At 40.6% G+C, this 15774-nt stretch overlaps 1 protein-coding gene across 3 annotated transcripts; it reads left to right on the top strand.

Annotated features, from left to right (window-relative positions):
- Nucleotides 1–277: 277 nt before the first annotated feature.
- LOC121948041 (SLAIN motif-containing protein-like) lies at nt 278–14998 on the top strand. 3 transcript variants are annotated; one of them, XM_042493289.2, is made up of 9 exons: nt 280–453; nt 1540–2186; nt 5877–6013; nt 8478–8600; nt 11114–11254; nt 11488–11817; nt 11959–12102; nt 13585–13870; nt 13983–14998. In XM_042493289.2, the coding sequence occupies exons 2-9, from the start codon at nt 1549–1551 to the stop codon at nt 14035–14037; spliced, it is 1854 nt and encodes a 617-aa protein (XP_042349223.1). In that variant the 5' UTR covers nt 280–453; nt 1540–1548; the 3' UTR covers nt 14038–14998. The 3 variants fall into 3 exon arrangements, with proteins under 3 accessions (XP_087937340.1, XP_042349223.1, XP_042349222.1); XM_042493288.2 differs by having other exon boundaries at nt 281–577; XM_088081214.1 differs by lacking the exon at nt 11959–12102 and having other exon boundaries at nt 278–577.
- The last annotated feature ends 776 nt before the right edge of the window (nt 14999–15774 follow it).

Here is a 15774-nt window from a genome sequence, read left to right on the forward strand (position 1 = left end):
GGACCGATCATTTTTAAATCAAGTAGGACAAGGACAGTGTCTACAAAGAAAAAATAGTAAATGAATAAATAACAGCCATCGTTATAGTATTAAAATAAACCCACGCCCTTCCTAAAAAAACAAAGACAGGAAAAAAGACATTAGGGCACCAGTACAGTAGTGTGTAAACAGCGACACCTAACGGCCAAACTGTAGATTACAAAATTATGTTGTTGCAGTACCAGATGTCCACCATAGGAGGCGCCAAATAACAGCGAAAACCTTCAGGGGGAGGGGCGAGCGCTGCTGCAGGTCTGTTCACCAGAGCTAACTAAAGTCCATCAACAAGCTAGTTAGCAGCGATATCATGAACGCTGTCGGCAATCCTCTAGCAACAAGAAAACATGGACTAGCTCACTGAGATTCATTTATACAGTGTGTCGACAATCACTATCGTGCCGAGGACCATTTCAGGTGGGTGTAATTAGCTGCTTCATTCATGCGGTCGCTGGTGCACAGAGGAGTTTGAGCTCCGAGTGGCGGGCAAGCTCAGTCATCAGCTCGCTGGGACAACTGGGACAACACGGCTCTCTCACCGGTACGATTGTTTTGCTGTTAGCATGCTAGCCGAGCTAACATTGACTAGAGTGCTAAAATGTACATGTTGGACTAGATATATTGCATTATAGCAGCTGTAGTTTCACGGATTTTACGGTGTGCATCTTTCTCTTGTCGCTAGCTTCTTGCAGCGGTTATTGCAGTTGCAGAGTTAGAAACGATACGACGAGAAAAAGAAGTGATCATCGTCATGTAAACACTGGTGATGTTAACCTAGCTGGAATCGGCTAGTTAATGTACCAGCGGCGCATTGATACCAGAGCTACTTCATGTAACTACGGCCAGCGGTTTTTCACGTGTTTGAAATAACTAGACATATTTACTGTATGTTTTTCCTGTGTTTGCCATTTGTTGGGCTGCTGCAAGTTAGTGCCCATCTGGTAATAGTGTAGTCAGCAACACAACCTGAGCTTGCAGGTAGTGCTAATGCATCAGGTATCATGAGCAATTTGGCATGTTTTCTATCAAAAACAAAGGAAGAAGGCTGAGCAACGGAAGGAGACCCAAAAATGAGCAAGAAATAAGTAAAACAATATACTGAAAAACTGAAATAAAATGAAAAGAAATAGAACCATTAAAAAAACCAAGGCAAACATGACATGGGAAAAGTGCTATAAAATATTGTATTAATGTGTCAACATATTAAATTTTTAATTGTGATAATTATAAATATAGTTTTCCCTGAGCGTTTTAAAACATAGTTTGCTACTAATTTCTTGCAAATTGTGGACCAGTTCTTTCCTAGTTACTACCATGGGTTTTTTTTTTTTAAAAAAAAAAAAAAAAAAAAAAGGCACTTACTTGCTTAATGTTCAAAGGTTTAAATCTTTGTGTAAGGTGCTCACAATATAAGTGAAGTCACTCTAGGTTTCAGAGGGTTAATATGTAGACTCGCAGTGTACTTCATCATGTAAATTATAATGTTACTCTTCCTCCCAACAGAGTAGGAGCATGGTGGTTCCGGACAGTGCCAGCGTGGTTCCCCAGGCTGACAATGGCAGTCCTGCAGGCCTCATGGAGAGCTCCAATCCCGGATGCAAGGAGGAAGAAGAGGTGGGTCAGGACCTGGCGGGGGTGGAGCTGGAGGAGGTTCGAAAGCTGCAGGAGCTTGTGCGTAGGTTGGAGGTCCAGAATGAGACCCTTCGCAACAGAGGGAGCAAGACGATCATCCACAGAGGAGACGGCGACAACAGCAACCTCACAGCCGCTGTCAATATTAATGAGAGTTTGACTTGTGAAGAGGTGAGCAACTCACACCTCAGGTTGGAGCACAGTGGCAGCACAGACTTTGAGCTGTCGCCCCCTCAGGACAGCAGCAGTGGCGAAGAGATGTCCCCTCTGCCCGTGGCCAGTAGGCTGGAAGAAGAGGACGAAGAGGAAGAGGACCAGGGTCCGTGTGGGGGCTTTCTCACCTTGACCTGCAGCAATGGAGCGGGACAGGCCCAGACGCCAGAGAGCCCCTCTCAGGAAAGTTATGAGTCAGAGACACTTGCAGAGAGCGACTCAGGGGTGGACCAGTCTGCACTGGATGAGGTGGATGTCCTAGATTTGGAAGATGAGTGTGCAGAAGTAGAGGACGAGGACAGTTGGTATGTTTTATTATCTTGCACAGCCTGTCTCTGGTCTCGAGTTCTGCTTTTACAGCCACTTGTTAGGAATATTCAACCTATATTTTGTGTGCTTAACCTAAAAATTTGCAACTGTGAGAGAGATAACAAGTAATATGTCCCAGTGCGCACGAGTTACCCTCAGGGGAAGTTGTTTTCTGCCAACATGAGCTACAGCAATGCCACATTTAAAGTGTGCATGTTGTGTTTGCCTGTATATAGGTACGGTAGCCCCTTCAGCCAGATGAGTCACTTGTGCTTTTCTTTTAATTTTGACCTCTGATTTCAAAGTGTGTTTCTCCCCCACAGGAAGTGACTGCACGCTGAACTGTAGCATTGGGTTATTCGGATTTAAAATTAGACTTATTTCTTAGCCAAGACAGAAGCTGCATTTTTATTTTCCTTATCCACAAAACCAGGGAAAGACTTTACTTGTACTTTAAACGCTTTGCTTAACTTTTGCAAACACTTTGAACACCAGCTCAGGATATTTACTGCAATCAGGAGGAAATGATAAGGTGTAGTGATGGAGAAGAGAGAGCTAAAAACACACCAGAGTGATGAGGAGGAGGCGGTTAAAGAAAGGGCAGCCAGCCAAAGTGAATAAGTTCAGAGGCGGTTGATGTGAATACAAAAGTGAGAGGCTGTGGATTGTCTTTTCAACTTGACTCTGAGATCTCTGACCGAGCGAATAACAGGCGAGACTTCTCTGTGACCTGTTTGGCAGGTTATGATAATGAAGACAAAGCGTGTTTTCACTCCCACCTGTCTAAACCAAGCTTGAATAAAAGCTTGATAAGCATCAGAAGAGTTTTAACAAGCTGTTTCAAAGAGAAAAGCTATTTCAGAAATTGTTCTGATAATGTTTTTTTTCAAGTGAAAAAAAATCCAGCACAGATCTGCATTCTCTAAGCCTGGTTATACAATGTGCTAATGATCAACTAAGCCATATCTGCGTTAGTTAATTCCTGAATGCAGGTCAGGTTGAAGCTCATAAAAACAGGATGAACTTTGCTTATTTCCTCCAGTTTAATTGGCAGTATATAATTACCCCAAAGGAACACTAATAGAGGATTAATTACTATTAATCCATGCTCATTTCATGCCAGAGTTCAGTCTAGACATGTTTGTTTATGCTGTGTGCGTTGCCTAAAACAGTTACCATATTGTGTTCCTGATGGCTACTTGAGCTGCTTATCAGCCAGACCATTCACGACTTATTTTCGGTTTCACATCATTAGCCATACCATATGTGCTTTGTGAGGTTATCATAGCCAAAACATCCAGTAATCCCAACGGCGACATAATCTGATCTGCTCTGGGCTGGATGCTGCAACAGCTTAACTGCTTTGGGTGGGATTGCACAGCATGTGATGTGAGGGCCCCCCTGTGTGACCGGGCTGCAACACGGACACAAACACTGGAGCTCAGAGCAACCGCGGGATCTGGTGTTGTGAGTTTTGGAGTCATACGATCAAATCTGTTCAAGAGAACAAAAAAATTGCCCATGGCGCAGTATCCACAGCTTCTTCTAAATAATACTTCACAGACTCGATTAGATTAGACAGGCAATGTTTCAACCCCATCAGGTCAATTCAAAACAGCCATGTGAATGTCACTCCTGCTCTAAAATTGTGGTTATTTTTTCTGCTGGATGTTTCTTTATAGTTCAAAGCTATATTTAAAACCTTCTGTTTAAAGCCGGTATATCTGCACAGTAGCAAATTAACGTTAGGCCATTAATATTATTAGTAATATACCATATGTAGAATTAGCTTACGGTGATGGTTGTGTAGGATTGTTTCTGTGTGTTCCAAACATTTCCAGTAACACCAGAGTGCTGTAAAGTCCACGCTAAAATGTATTGAAAAAAAGGTAAACAAGACTTGGAAAAAAGGTAAACAAGACTTGGAAAAGTCAGAAAAAATCAAATAATACTCTAACATAAATCAAGATGTAATTGTGATAATAATATTTTAATGATTTTAATAATTTCTTGCAATTTATTTTTTTATTTATTTATAATTTTCAAGTTGCTCATTCTCTTTTTCCCTTTTTTTTAAAAAAAGAAATCAAAGCAATTGTCTCAGGGTTCAAAGGTCTAAATACTTTTTAAAGGCATCTGCAAAAGAAAGGTGATGTTGCTCCAGGTTTCAAAAGGTTAATGAAGTGGCCCCACAGCAATTTAACAGCACCACAAATTACACTTATTCACCGAAAAAAAGTTTATTCAATCAGAAAAGACTAACCCATTTAACCCGCCGAATCGCTTTATTAAAAGCGATGAGAGGCATTCGACGCTTCATTCAAATTCCCCAATAGAAACTTTAATTGTTTAAAAAAATGGTACAGCCCTATTACTTATGGAGATTGATTTGTAAACGTATAAGCTTAGCAAAATAGTGTTTCTGGCCTATTAGACTCTTCACACAGGCTTAAACTTCAAGCCTCTCAATTTACGCTCCTCACAATGACACAGTCATAAATAAATTTCCTTTTCCGTCTACAGAAGTTATCCAACCTGTTGTGTGATGTTGCTCCTGGCAACACAGACACAGATTTAACACAGTTAAATACAGATATTGGTGTTGACTTCATCCACAAATGCTGCTCTTCTCATCTCAGATATACTGTAATGTTATTGTAGCAGTAGGTTGTACCAACTGTAGTCTGGTATATATATATATATATTTTTTTTTTTTGTTTGTTTTAGCAGCTCATGGAGCTACTTTTGCAGATCTGCGTAAAAGGCAACAACCAGGTGTCAGCCTGAGACCAAAACTCAAAAGCACGCAGAACATGCGTCATTATTCCACATCAAACATAAGGATTGTGTGTGAACGAAGCAGCTCCCGCCCCCAACACACTGCGAGAGAAGCTGTGCTCTCTGGCAGGATGTGTGACCTGATTATTGCTCTCTATATTGTTGCTCATTCCAGTGGGAAATGGGTCCTTTTGTGTTTGCCCAATGGGAAGATGATTTGTAGTTGATTGGTCCAGAACCAGTCAGTCCGGGTCTTTTGTGTATCCAGCTCAAAGGATCAGCCCATGTGACTGCCGGTTCAAAGCTTGTGGTGAACTAATGGCTGTTTGCTCTCGCTGTGGCAATGCTGGACGCATCTTAGAGGAGACAGCGGAAACAGTGTGTCAAGTGATGCTTTCAGATGGCGACATTGTGTGGATGAATAAAAAACCGCCATGGCAGGCTGTTTGTTTTTAGATGAGATCGTTTCTGGCAGTGGAAGTCAATGCACAGCTGTTTCTTAATATAACACTGTTTGACTGTGGATGGCCTGTCATTATAGGATGAACTGGAGATGTTAGGCTGGATGTTCAAAGATGCATTACTTACTTACAGTGTTTGCTCACTACCTGTTTGATCCGATCACATTATTCACTTTAAACAAAACAGCTTTTTTGTTGTTTGATGTGAGATCCTTGCTGCTTCACGGTGTACTGTTGGCGTAAAAGCTTTCAGTGGTTAGGCGTTGATTCTGTCTGCCTGTGTCTCACAAGCATTCTTGCTGTGCATGGCATGCTCAGTACTATTTCGTGCATACCTTACAGCCCAGTTCAGTCCCATCTCTACCTTACTCTGCCTCTACTCCTTGCCATTGCTCCCGTTTCTGTTGGTAATGGTTTGCTTTCTGCTTCTCTGTCTCTTCTCTACAGGTTGTATGTGTCTCCAAAAAAGCAAGTTGCAGATCAAGGCCCAGAGTCTCCACTGAAGTGGTGTCGGCAGGCTCTTGACCACCGCAGCCCAGAGACAGAGATTGCTTGTCGGACCCTGATCAGCCGTTTGGACCAGAGTATGCATACACACGTTTTTTGCAATAATCCTTTGAAATGTCTGAACAAAAACATTTATTAGTCGTGCATTTTAATTGATTCCCTTTATAAACTCTAAGATTAACAGTCTATGCTAGAAAAAAACATCTTTCATTATAGATACAGGGTTCCCACAGTCATTGAAAACCTGGAAAAGTCATGGAATTTCACAATCAGCATTAGTAAAAATCATTTAAATTTTGGGAAAAGTCATGGAATTATGTCATGTAATGAAATTTTGTTGCAGAAATCTTCTATGGTTAACTTTCCACATAATGTAACATGTAACAACAGCAAATTAATTTACTTTAGCTCTCAACGTAGTGTAATATGCATCGACATGTGACGTTTTGCTTACACATTTTTCTTCATTTTCATTCCACCTATCCCTTCATGTATGCCAGCTGGCTGAAATTATGTTTAAGTTGAATAGAGTTTTAATCTGGTATGTTTGAAAAATGCAGATAAAGTGGGGCAAAAAAATATCATGGGCCCTTGAAAAGTCAAGAAAGACTTTGACGGTCTTTGAGTCACATGTTGCAGCATTCAGGGTGGTTTGCCTAAATCAAGATTAAGGCCGCTGGTTAAGCAGAGAGACAGTCTTCCCTCCCTTTTGTTAATGTTCTGCTTTCTTATTTACTGCTCACCTCATTGTGCATGTGCACAGATCTGTGTGTGTTTTGGTCGCACAACAATGCCGGCGCGCTCAGTGAATGTGTACATGATGTATACGTCTCCATGTGCGGACAGAAGTTTGTGTCTGATCCAACAGAGCCCATGTATTATTTATCCCGCTCGCAGCTCCTACTTCCTGCACACCGCAGAACCTGAACAACAGAGCTATTCACACCAGGGCTGAATGACATGAAGTCATGGGCTGGGTTGGATTACCTTCCTCCCCGGGTCAGCTTTCCTTTTTAAAACGGCAGCACTGGGCCATGAAACTGCCTGTTGGTGTAGAGAGTGGAGGGTGAGCAGTAAAGATGAATTGAACAAGTTAAAAAAAAAAAATGTTAGTTTTGGTTAATTGCATTATGTATCTGGGGGTGGGGGGGTGGGGTGGGTGATACAGCACAGTATCACATTATATTTTCTGTGATAATGTTGTTTTGATACACGGATGTCATTATTCTATAAAATAGCATTATTGTTGCAAATTTTAATTATATTTTTGTTGGCCTGCTAGAATAACCAAATGAATTGCTTTCAGATCACTAGATACATTTTGCTGCAGTAAAACAGACTCGAGTGAGATGAACAAGCTGAAAGCATCACAGATTTTCCTTTGGGGATAAAATTTGCAGTTGAAAAAAGGCAAAAAAAATTGCAATATATCTGAATATGTTTTATCGCAATACCTGGTGTATCGCAGTACATTTAAAATTACAATAATATTTTACCGTTACTTAAGTATTGCGATAATATTTGATTACGTTTTTGGGGAGCAGCTAGTTACAGCAGTTAAATTACAAATAAATATAACTATTAAACAGTTACTGAGAAAAAATGGCATATTGGCATATTTTTGGTGAATGCGAGTCAGCAAAGCTGTTTAGACAAATTTGAGCACAACATTCATGCACTCATGTTTTTAGGTTTTTTCAGTGTTATTGCCTTGCTTAAAACATTTGTGAGAAAAGTAATCAAATAGTCATCAAATGTAATAAGTTGCACAACCTTGAAGTAAATCAAATACTTATGTAACTTATTACGTATTTATCAGGGTAACCAGTAATCTGTAAGCTATTACATTTCAAAAGTAACCTTCCCAGAACTGTTTGGTCATTCCTACACCTAATAGGTATGCAAATATTGCAACGGTTTGTTCTCAAAGCTCTTGTGTGAAATTATGCACACCTACATGTGTTAGAACACTGAACATCAAACTGTCTACATATTTTTTATTACTGTGTTTAAAGCAGGAACTCCGGTGAATCAGTCTGCATTTATCTATAAATGAATATGAGTGATTCTTACACTGTCTGTTGTCCACAGCAGCTTTATACTGTATGAAAAACTTCTCCTTCAGGTCAGTATACACCTGCAGGCTTCTGATCAAATATTAACTTATGTTGATGATCTTGCAGCCTCTGATTGGTGATGTTCTGCACTAGAGCACAAGGCCATTACGTGCAGCCATGCATTGCATTAACCTTCATCAAATCACATGCAAATGACACCAGGCTGCAGAATAACCATTTACCTCGACACATATTTGTTATATGTGTTATAACTCAGCTTTCTGTCAGTTTATGAGGGTGACACTGGATTACTGGAGCTCATTAATTCCGCTCCTCACAGACTCCTTTCCATTTTTTTTAAAGCTCATATTTTATTTTTGAAATGCATTATGAACCAAACGCTGCAGTCACATTTTGATACGGTGTAATCATTCTCTCTTTATAATAATTAATGTTCAATCCTTCCTCTCCTGTTTCCTGGCAGCATCTCGATGGAGGAACATGTACAGCAGCCCATCAGCAGAGGCGGGCTCGGCCGGCTCAGGCCTGATCTCTCCTGGGTACCACAAATCAACTAACAAATCCCTACTAACCTGTGGCAGCTCAGGTATGGCATGACATTAACACACTGTGCTCCTCATTTTCTGCTCAACACAACAGTGGGATTGACATCAATTATTGTAAGGATGTAGGTCAGTTGATATGTGTGTGCACTAATGCATCAAAAATATGTCCCCTCGGGATCTGAATGTTTTTTTTCGGTTTTTTTTAGACTATTCTAGCATTTTTGCATGTTGACTGTGTGTCACATATACTGCACATTACTATTGACCGTTTTTCAAAACATACCCTAACTTTTCTAGATTGATTTTCTATTGCTACCAGGCAGCCATTGTTTACTATTCATTTCATTATTTACTCAATTCAACAAAGAATTCCCACTTGTGTGAGAAAGGCAGTTCATAGAAGTGAACATTATGCAAGGTTTTCTTTCACAAAAAGGTCTGATTTCAAAGATGTAGCTCTGTCTATTTAAAAAATGATTCAAATGACTATGCATTGACGTAATTGCCAATGCAATTTCTGCCAACTAATTGACTCATCAAGTAATCATCGCTGTGATCAATTGTCTATCAAGCAGGTTAGATTCTTTTGAGTTGCTGTATTGAAATGAGTGGGAAACAGTGTGCACCTGGCAGGTAGAAAAACACACCTGTAACACTTTGGAAGGTGGTCAGTGATTATGTGAAGTATATGTGGTTTGTACTTCATGGATAAAAACAGGTGTAATGGAGGTTCTTGGACAATGCTAACCTGTGTGAAATGTATTTTGCTGGTGACCCTGAGTATGCGGTGATTGTTACAGTAACTTTGCACTTTTGTTCCTCCTCACATTTTCTCACAGTACCTGACACTTCACTGTGCAGAGACAAACAATGCTGATGTTGTTATAAAAACCCTGTAAATAATACGTCTTTGCATGAACTTGTAAATGCTTGGCTTGTGGGTGGTAATCCTGTCTAATCTCAGACTTTTTACATAACCAAATGCCCCTTGGATGATGATGTCACTTCCCGTTTGTCTCAGTCTGAGAGTAAGAGCTGTGTCAGACGGACGCGCCTGGCAGGGGCAACTTTGCATACAGCTTTACAGGGCGTCAGCAGCAGACAGTCCTCTCTTGTTTGATGCCGCTGGATGAGTAAAGTCTGGGTTAAGAGACCTCTTCATTTAACTAAACCAAATGTGATTATCAAACACAGATTTGTCTGCATTCACACCTTAGATTCTTTAATATTGGCCAGATCAGTCAGGTGAATATAAAACTTAAATCTAAAGTTGTCCTGATAAAGGCAGTGCTGCGTGTGTGCTAGTGCGGGTTGGGTACCAGAATCAGCACTTTTGAGGGTCCTGACCGAATTATGTTGTTGCTACTGAGTACTGATTCGTCAGTGCCAAATTTCGATAGCTGAGAGCATATCTGGGTGATAATGTTGGGTTTAGCTTAGAAACCAGCAATGGAGCTCCACCGAGCAGCCAGGTTAAACTTCAGACAGAAGGTACCTCTGTCTGAAGGTACCAGAAAGTACCTCAATGTGGGGAAGTCTTCCACGGAGCACTGTGGCTTCCCAATGAACCAGAACTGAACCAGAATCTCTGCAGCACTGATCTGCCACAATAATTTTTCTTTTCTATATAAAACATCACCCCTGCAACTTGTTCAAAAAGTAAAGTCTCAAAAATCGCTCTAAATGTAAACACTATCCAACTCTAATGTTAGTCGAGGTGAGGTGAGTCATACCTCACACACCTCCAGCTGACTGTGACTGATCGAACCGTTTTGATCCCGTATATTTTACAACTTAAAAAAACTTTTTTCATCAACACTGTGATGTGCTTCTTAGCTTGATTTCCTTGAGGTGATAATACAATTCTATGAACCTGATCAATCAGTTCCTGCATCTACTAAGAGTCTGACTGAACCCGTCGGCATCTTTTGTGATCAGTTCAGTTACCACATAGGTGATGGCTAACATTTGTCATACTCACTTTATGGTGTGAAAGGGGCCATTAATCAAGACCGTACTTTATTAAAGCCTCATATCAAATGTGCCGCATCTTGGGGCTGAGGGGATTTTTATTCTGTGAGGCAATCTTGGTTTGAAAGCTAGTTATCATGCTGTGATATGATTGTTCTGTGGCTGTGCAGTGTCAGGTTTAAACTGTAGGGAATATCTGTTAAAAAGGTTTGTTTTAAAAAATGTCAAACTGAAATAGTCTGATCTGTGTTTTTGAAGGATTATGAAGGGGCATTATCATTGTTCTTCTCCATCTGAAGAACCCTTTAGCCGTGATACAGGGGTTCTCGCGGATCCCTAAAAAGTCTTAAAAAGCATTGAATTCATTATTCTAAAAATAAGGCCTTAATTGGTATAAAAATGACTTAAATCCTGGTTAAAAAAACAAACCAATATGTTTCCCATGGCCGTTTTTTTTCAGTGTCAGCTGTTATTTGAAAATTTAAGGTAATTCCCTCCAACATTAGTGGAAACAACTGTGATTAATGTTATTTCTGTGTGAGGTGCAGCTTGTTGTGACAGGTATCCTGCTGTGTTTCTACAGGTGTCACAAGCGTGCACTCAGCCCTGAGCTCGCAGTCCTCCATAGACAGTGAGCTCAGCACATCAGATGACTCCATCTCTATGGGCTATAAGCTGCAGGATCTCACTGATGTCCAGATTATGGCTCGCCTACAGGAAGAGAGTGAGTAATATTGTGCACACGGTGTGCTGGATATCACATGTCTTTTTATTTCCACATTAGGACGAGCACAGGTAGTGTCTTTGCAAATATTTTCTGACACTTCAGCAGATCAGATCTGTATTTTGACTCTTTTTGAAGCTTTTCTGTGATTGTATATGTATGTGCATGCACATTCATCTGCATGGCTTCCTGTGTATGCAGTTTCTTTTATAACTCTTGATTTTTGTTGTCAGGTCTAAGGCAGGATTATGCTTCCAGCTCAGCATCTGCATCACGCCGCAGCTCCACAGCCTCTCTGCAGTCCCTGCGCCGGGGTTGCACCTACAGTGATCAGGAATTTGACAGCTACAGCCTTGAGGACGAGGAGGATGAGTTCTGCTCCATGCCCCAGCGACGTCATCGCTTCACGCCCTCGCCCTTAGGCTCACCCCGGTGCCTATCTCCATCCACCTCCAACCACGGTCAGGAATACAGCAGCCGACTCGGGGCTCCACGCACAAGAACACCAAGAAGATCTCTCCAGGGCCCCAGCGCAGAGCTGCTTAAGTTTGCCAAGAGTGAAGGTAGGCTTTATCCAGAAATAATTCAGCATTCATAGCCCGGGTCAAGAAGATCAGAGCGATCATCACAGAAATTCCTCGTACAAAATCTGTGATGATACACATACTGTTGTTGCTAAATGTGTAATGTATGTGTGGTTCCAGAAGAGTTGAGGCACAGCATGCCTAACCTGGCCCCCCGCACCAGCCTTCGTTCCCTGGAAGCAGTCAGAAACAGCCGCAGCATGGAGGCTAACCTCCAGAGCTCTGGCAACCGCATGTCCCACCTGACTCACTCCCCCTCCACAGGTAACCCCTCCCTCCTCACCTGCTCCGCACCACTCCTCTAATACAATAGCACCGGCCTTTGCCTTGCATTGTAGTGTCACTTTTGTCCTACCACCTTACCTCCTCCGACCTTTGCATGACCACAGGTAAGGTTTAATGAATATTTGGGAAAGTTCGGGTTAAAGGTACCGTGTGGAATATTTGACCACTACTAGCTCCATGGAGAGCTTTTTTAATGAATTGGTCCTGATTTTGCATATAACTTGCACAAGAACACACACGTGGCAATGGTTTCACGTTCTTCCACTGATCTACAGATGGCAGTAATGCACCAAGTAGCACAGTGAATAAGATGATTGCTAACAAACAAATGGATGCAATGCAGGTTTCAACATTTTCAAAAAAAAAATGGCTTATGAGGGAGGAAATGTATTCACCATGTTTGATAGAGTTTAAGGATACATGTAATGAGTTTTTGGTGAATGTAAACAGAAATTTTGTAAATGTAAAAAAATCTCAACAAGGAACCTTTAAATATAGATGTTTTTGAACCTTTACTGTAGGATTTTCAATATAAAACAACTCAGCCATAAATATCTTTATAAATAGAAAAGTCCAAAGACTTCAACATTACTAATAAAATAAAACACATATAAACAGCGATGTGAGGGTATACTGTTACACTGTTAGTCCACTACAGTCCACTACCCTTGAGGTACTCTAATGCGGACTACAAATTCTGAAAAATATTTGAGTCTTATCCTTATTAGAAAACCTTAACCTATCTAAGTACAATACAATTATAATTGTTTTATCCAAACATTAATTGTCGGTGATCTGTCTGACTTCCACAAAGGTAGACCTTTAAATTTTGTAACTAACCCTGCCAGTAGGCACAGTTTTGCTGATCTTTGAATGCATTATATCTTCAAAGATAAATTCAGATGCTTTGAATAATTGTGAATGTACAGAAAAATAAACAAAGTTTTATGTTACAACTTTTATGTCTTTGAAGGACAAGAGACATTGATATAATCCACCCCCCCCCGCCCCCCAAAAAAAATCTAATATCAGTCTGATACATTGAAAATGATGTATCGATGTAACCTTGACAATCTAACCCTAACAAGTCATCATCTATAATGAACTCACTATATGGGCGACAGCTACTCCTCCCTCCCTAATCACTTGTCTTCCTTGACATACTTCAAGCAATGTAAGTAAGTAACCCTCCATTCACCTACCTGCTCTGTGATTATTTCACTTCTGTACTCCAGACTTATCCTTGATAGTCCAGTGCAGCTCCTCTAAGGTTTTCCTACAACTCTTACGTGCCATGATTGGTGTTTGAATTTCAACTAAAGCATATTTGTCTTTTGTATGTATCATGCATTTTGTAGACCTTACATTTTTTGCATATGTTAATATTTATTTTCTTTCTAAACTTGTCTGAAAGGAATAGCTTAGAGTCTACAATTCCACTGTGCCTTTCTTCTCCTCAAGGTATGGCGTGTAGTCGACTGCGTAGCAGTGGACAGTCACCTCTGTCGCTGCGGACTCCAGTTAAAGCTGTCACACCTGTGGGCTCCATGGCAGCTGGTCGTCAGCCCTCCAGAGGTCTGCCTGTTGTCCAAGCACCACCTGCAGGAGGGGGCCGCAGGGTCCAGTCCCCAGGCTCTGCAAATGGTGGAGCCTACATACCTGGAAGAGCCTCCACCGGGGCCGGGAGGGCTGCTGTGGGCCGAGGACAGGCATCTGTTAGGGGGAAACTTTCACAGCCGCCCAGGAGGTGAGTGCTTAAATGAAAAGCTATGAAAAAATGGTGATAAACTGAGGAATATCAACACAACTTGATACTTTGGATCTTGCTTGAACGAAGACTAACTGTGTGTTATCGACAGGTCTTTGGGCATGACTAAAATGTCAGATGAATCCTGGAAAGATGGCTGTTACTGAGTCTGACTGCTGATGAAGGACGTTCACTGCTGCAACCCCTGACCTGACCTCTCCCCGTTACCTCTCACTGTACAAAGAACACAGCCACTGTGTCCGCAAATGTGTCGTACAACCTCTCGGTCCCCAATTTCAGACTGGAGCTCTGGGCTGCACTGGATCCATAGTCAAGACTCATCTCCTTACCCTCGCATGAAACATTGTCAACCCACACAAAGAGGCTGTGTAGGCAGACAAGAAGGCACACATGCACACTCCACTTGTGATATGGACCAACTCTTGAGCTTCCAGAAGATTTGTTTGTGTCAATTTTACTTATTTTTCTATGGTAATTGTGAGAAACTGCTGGAATATTAAGGGTGGTATTACTGTTCTGTTTATGTAATTGATATGAAGACATTTTAAATGAAGATATTGATGGTTTGTTCATTTTCTGTGTGAATTCCTACTAGATGAAGGTGCTGAGTGTTGCATGCTTGGTTTTATTGGGGTTCTTTTTCCCTTATCATTGTGTAACTGCAATATGACAAATCATCCATGTTTCCCCACAATGGTCTGCGTGAATCATGAATGTTTGTGAAATATCTTTAGATTTGTGTTGTATTTGTGTTTTGCTCTTTGCTTACACAGCAATGCAACTCCTGTAAACCACACTGCCCTTATAAATGATACAAAAACAGAAAAATATGGTTTGTGCCAAGGTGCATTTCAGCTGCAACACTCTTTCTAATTCCAGAAGAATCTAGAGTCATTTAAGGTACTGTTATGGTACTGCATTTTGCAGGCCTTTTTACTGCATATCTTAAGGTGGTTTTGAGTGTGCTTTTGGATACCACTGTAATAAAGAAAATGTTTATGCACGAAGGCCTTGTGCCTTAGACAGCTATGCACCCTCAAGCAGAGTGCCTCTGACAATTAGGAGCTGTAATGAAAATGAATAATAAAGTCTACCCTGAAACTGTAATTGCAGCATTTGTTCATTTACATTTATATACAGCACTGTGCAAAGGTTTTAAGGCACCATAAACTTTATCTTAGCAAGGTTATAATGATAATGAATGATACGTACTTATTTCTCAGTGGTCTCTTTACTAAAATACAACCAAAACATACAGGAAATATGTACACAATATTAAAAATACAAATATTTCAGAAAAAAAGAACTTCCAACAGGCTAAAAGTTGCAAGTATTTAGTGTGACCTTCCTCTCCAGTAGGCATGTCTTGAACTCTTGGTAAGACAATATGAGAAAACCTCTAGATAGTCTACTCAGGAGAGTTCAAGATGTATTGGCTTAAGACTGAAGAGGCCATTTTGTGGTGACTTTTTTGGTGTTTAATGAATTGTACATGTTCTCTGTATTGTTTATATCTTAATAAAGACACTTAGACATAATTATGTATACAGTACTGTACAAAAAGTCCACATTAGATTTGTTGTAATGAGGATTTTAATGTATCTTCATTAAGATACAAAGAGTAAAGAGAATATGTACCATTCATTAAAAGTAACACATGGAATCGTACAACCATAACAAATAGTAGCTCAGTCAATATTGACCTTTGGACATGCACTGAATGCAACCTGGTATAGAAACACCAGATTACTTTTGTAAATCTCACATTGTCTGCCGGAGAGAGTACAAGACATGCAAAGTGGAAAGGGGGGTCACACTAAATACTTGGTACTTTAACCTGTTGAAGTTAATTTATTCTAAATAATTTGCGTTTATATATTGTG

The sequence above is a fragment of the Plectropomus leopardus genome, chromosome 8 (assembly GCF_026936395.1).
Source record: "Plectropomus leopardus strain MGB_pleo_1.0 chromosome 8, ASM2693639v1, whole genome shotgun sequence".
Taxonomy (NCBI): Eukaryota; Metazoa; Chordata; class Actinopteri; order Perciformes; family Serranidae; genus Plectropomus; species Plectropomus leopardus.

Bases quoted from the DNA above. Each gene is read 5' to 3' on its own strand.
- LOC121948041 (XM_042493289.2), top strand. From the start codon at position 1,549: ATGGTGGTTCCGGACAGTGCCAGCGTGGTTCCCCAGGCTGACAATGGC. The intron at 11,255-11,487 runs GTGAGTAATATT...TTTTGTTGTCAG, and splicing joins GGCTCGCCTACAGGAAGAGA to GTCTAAGGCAGGATTATGCT. The intron at 11,818-11,958 runs GTAGGCTTTATC...GTGTGGTTCCAG, and splicing joins TAAGTTTGCCAAGAGTGAAG to AAGAGTTGAGGCACAGCATG.